The 3,957-nt window shown below is 39.9% G+C and overlaps 1 protein-coding gene across 1 annotated transcript; it reads left to right on the forward strand.

The window, feature by feature from the left end:
* Positions 1 to 223: 223 nt before the first annotated feature.
* On the forward strand, positions 224 to 3,385 carry LOC107489124 (protein FAR1-RELATED SEQUENCE 5-like). Its single transcript, XM_016109892.2, has 5 exons — positions 224 to 1,763; positions 2,016 to 2,176; positions 2,315 to 2,426; positions 2,518 to 2,718; positions 3,321 to 3,385. The coding sequence occupies exons 1-5, from the start codon at positions 224 to 226 to the stop codon at positions 3,383 to 3,385; spliced, it is 2,079 nt and encodes a 692-aa protein (XP_015965378.2).
* Positions 3,386 to 3,957: the final 572 nt, after the last annotated feature.

Genomic DNA, 3,957 nt, shown 5'->3' on the forward strand with positions numbered 1-3,957 from the left:
TATGTTGCCTGCCCACAGAAAAATGTCAGAGGCAGATATTATGCAAATGATGAACATACTAAAGTCAGGGATTAGCACTTTACAGATATTTGGTCTTCTAGCTAGTCAAGCAGGCGGGTATGAATTTGTTGGCTATGGTCCCAGAGATATGTACAATTAGATTGCTCAGCAAAGGCGTTAAATTCCTGGTGATGCAGCACGAGTGTTGAAGAAGTTGGAGGATATGCGGTTGAAGGATCCACAATTATATTTCAAGGCATGTCACGATTCAAGAGGTTTGTTACGTAATTTGTTCTGGTCTGATGGGATTAGCCAACTAGACTACCGACTCTTCGGGGATGTTATAGCTTTTGATGCTACGTACAAGAAGAACAAGTATAGTTGTCCATTAGTCATATTCAGTGGGGTTAACCACCACAACCAAACAATTATTTTTGCTGCTGCATTAATTGCGGACGAAACTACTGATACATATATTTGGCTCTTGCGTCAGCTCATGTTTGCAATGAGGGGCAAGACCCCGACCTCAATCATAACTGATGGGGCCATGGCGATTAGGAATGCAGTGAGAGATGTATTTCCCGAAGTCAGACATAGATTATGCGCTTGGCACCTTATTCGAAATGCAACTAGCAATGTTGGGAATCCATCGTTTACATCTAAATTTAGAAAAATTATGACAGGAGACTATGAGATTCCCGTGTTTAAGCGTAAGTGGGTTCAGCTTATTGAAGAATTTGGCATTGAGGATAAGCCGTGGGTGATCAACATGTACGAAGAGAAGCATATGTGGGGTACTGCATATCTAAGAGAAAAATTCTTTGCTGACTTTAGAACTACATCAAGATGTGAAGGTTTACACTCAGTTGTGGGAAGGTATGTGGGGTCGCGGTATGATTTGACGAGTTTTGTAGAGCATTTTCAAAGGTGTGTAGCACACATGCGCTTTAACAAATTTAATGCTGATTATGAATCTACACGTGGGGTGCCTGTCATGAAAACTTGTATAGAGCTGCTAGAGAGATATGCTGCTGAGTTATACACTCATGAGATATTTCTTTTCTTTCGGCCATTTCTCTCCAGAGCTGGATCAATGCGGGTTCTGAACATAGATAATACCGATGATTGCATAAAGTACATTGTGTGTAAGCATGGGAGGCCCGATTTTATGTGGACCGTTGATTTTTGTCAAGAAGAAATGATCTTCATTTGTACCTGTTTAAGAATGGAGTCATTTGAAATTCCCTGCAAACATATTGTGAAAGTTCTGGTTGACAGAGACATCCGTGAGATTCCCCGGTCATTGGTATTGGATAGATGGACAAAAAAGGTTAAATCAGCACTCAATGATCCGTGTGGATTCACCAGGGATGCTGTTGTTATTAGTCGTCAAAGTGCTTTGGTGGAATTTTCTAAACAACTGGCTGCTGTTGCTGCTAAAGTACCAGAGAGATATGAAGAGACACGTGATTTAATTATGGGATTGTACTCATCTTACAAGGCTGCAGACGAAGGAGATAATCAACCTCACTCAGGTGTAGCTAGAAGTAGCAATCCGTATGTGCATCCAACCACTGGAGGCTCAGGACAGCCATCTAAGAAGAAGAAGCGGCAACGTTGTAGTGTTTGTCAAATGGAAGGACATAAGAAGACAACATGTCCTTGGCAAAAGGACATTGACAACAACGTTATAGAAAATGAAGCAATCGGTTTGGACGATGGCGACATGTGTACCGAAGCGACAGCTGAGTTAGATAGTGATAGTTAGCAACCTCCATAAACTTTAATGTTTTTGGGTAGAAAATCAGTTCATATTTGTATTTTTTCTTTTTCACTATATTGATGAGATTTTATACATTCTTCCAATAGTCATACTTATGCTTTCTAGGTGTAATGAGATTTTATTAATATTTTTTTGTCTATTTAGAATTATCGTAATTAGTATTCAATTGTTGTTTAGTGCTGCCGTGCTGGCTACTTATATATATTAATTATATGATGACTCATAATCAAAGTTCTGAAAACCGGACTGGACCGTCCAGTCGATTCCGGTTCAATTGAGAACCAGCAATGTAAGCGATCTGGTCCTTCATTTATAACCGTTCGAAATAAAACCGCTGAAAAACCTCTGAATTGGCCGAGAATCGGTCGGGTGGACCGGACCGGTAACCGGCAGGTTCAGAAAAAACGACGCGGTCTCTTAATTAAAAAAAAAGAAAGAACCGGATCCACTCCACGTCTCCACCCAACCCCCCCTTTTTCCCATTCATTCATTTATTTCATTTCACTACTCACTCCCTGGAGAACTCTGAAGCAAAGGAACCCTAGCCCTCCATCGTCGCCGCCGTTTCCAGTTCATGAGCGCCGCCGCCGTCTCCAGTTCCTCAGCACCGCCGCTTCTTCCTCTTCCCCGTGTCCGGAACCCAGTAAGTCGACAGGTCCTCGACGGCTCTTCATCTTAACTCACCAAACCAAAACCCTAGGCTCTCTCTGCATTTTGCGATGGTTCTGCCGCAGTGCTGCCGCCGTCCGTGCTGTCGGCGTCGTCCGTGGCCTGGCCCTCTCTTGTAGCTCGGCGTCCTGCTTTCCCGTCATCCGTCCGACCTCCGTGGCTTATCTGTTTTGTTGGCTTGGAGCAACTTGCTGCCGTATCACCGCTCGCCGTCGTCTCCCGAGTAGCCGTCGTCTCCCTGGTCGCCGTCCGTGCCTCCATCGAAGGTTAGTGTCTCTAGCTTTTTTGTTCGTGTCTCCGTCTTCTCTCCCCAGAGCCTCTATTTGTTGATTTTTAATGTGACATTGTGAAATTGATAATTTTTGCTGATTTTGTGCTGCTGCTCTTTCTTTGATTTCTGAAATTTTGGTTAACATTTTCTTGCTGCTGCTAACAGTGAAAATGAAATCATTATTGGAAATTCTGTTTAGGGATTAGGGATTACTTGTTGCTGTTTGTAATGTTTGTTGAAATTTCAAGTTTAGTGTGATTAGGGATTACTTGTTGCTGTTGAAATTTCAGGTTCAGTGTGATTAGGGATTAGTTGTTGTTGTTTGGTACTTGCTGCTGCTGTTTTAGTGTTTTTTAACTTGACTCAACTGTTTTTGAATATTTGTTGATAGATTTATCGATTTTAGTATTTAGGGTGATTATTTGTTGCTGTATTTTAATTTTAGTTGCTGATTGTTCGTGATTTATGGCTCTTTTTAGTATATTGTGCTGATTGTAAGTGATTTCTGGCTGTGTGAATGTTCTTATTTCTGGCTCTGTGAGTGTTGTTTTGTTTTTGTTTTAAGGCCCTATTTTGTGCTCAGTTTTCATTTTGTAGGAAATTATTTGACGTATATAAGAATTAAGAAGGAAGATTATCCTAACAGCTACTCTGTTGATTGATTCTAGTCCCCCACAAGCTTGATGATAGGAACCCTTCATCAATGGTTTGTTTATGGCATTGCATTAAAATATTAGCGTAGTTTGTTTGTTTATTCATTGAACTTCCACAAAAATCACTTGTTTATGATCCCCTTTTGTCCAGAATAAACAATTCTTGAGTCCTTGTTTAGCTTTATGTCAGGTGGATTATGTGCTATTAAGTTGTACAAGCTTAAGATTTCTCCTTTAATGTAGTATATGCAGGCTAATTTTGAATTGGTATAATTATACCACAAAGCTATACCAAAGGAACTGGATTGGTAGGAAGATCTTTATCAAAAGCTATAATTATATTTTAGGATATATATTTAAAATTTATATATTATTTTATTCTAAAATGATTTTTTTGGTTAGACCACGGTTGGACCGGTTCAACCAGTAAACCAGTGACTAAAGCGGTTTGATGATCGGTCCGGTTCTCTGAACCTTGCTCATAATACATTCATATAAATTTATTATAACATGTTTATTAATTTGTCTTTTTTATATATATGGAACTAATGATTATTTTTTCACTGCCATGTGTAGAAATA

The sequence above is a fragment of the Arachis duranensis genome, chromosome 5 (genome assembly GCF_000817695.3).
Source record: "Arachis duranensis cultivar V14167 chromosome 5, aradu.V14167.gnm2.J7QH, whole genome shotgun sequence".
NCBI classification, from domain to species: domain Eukaryota; kingdom Viridiplantae; phylum Streptophyta; class Magnoliopsida; order Fabales; family Fabaceae; genus Arachis; species Arachis duranensis.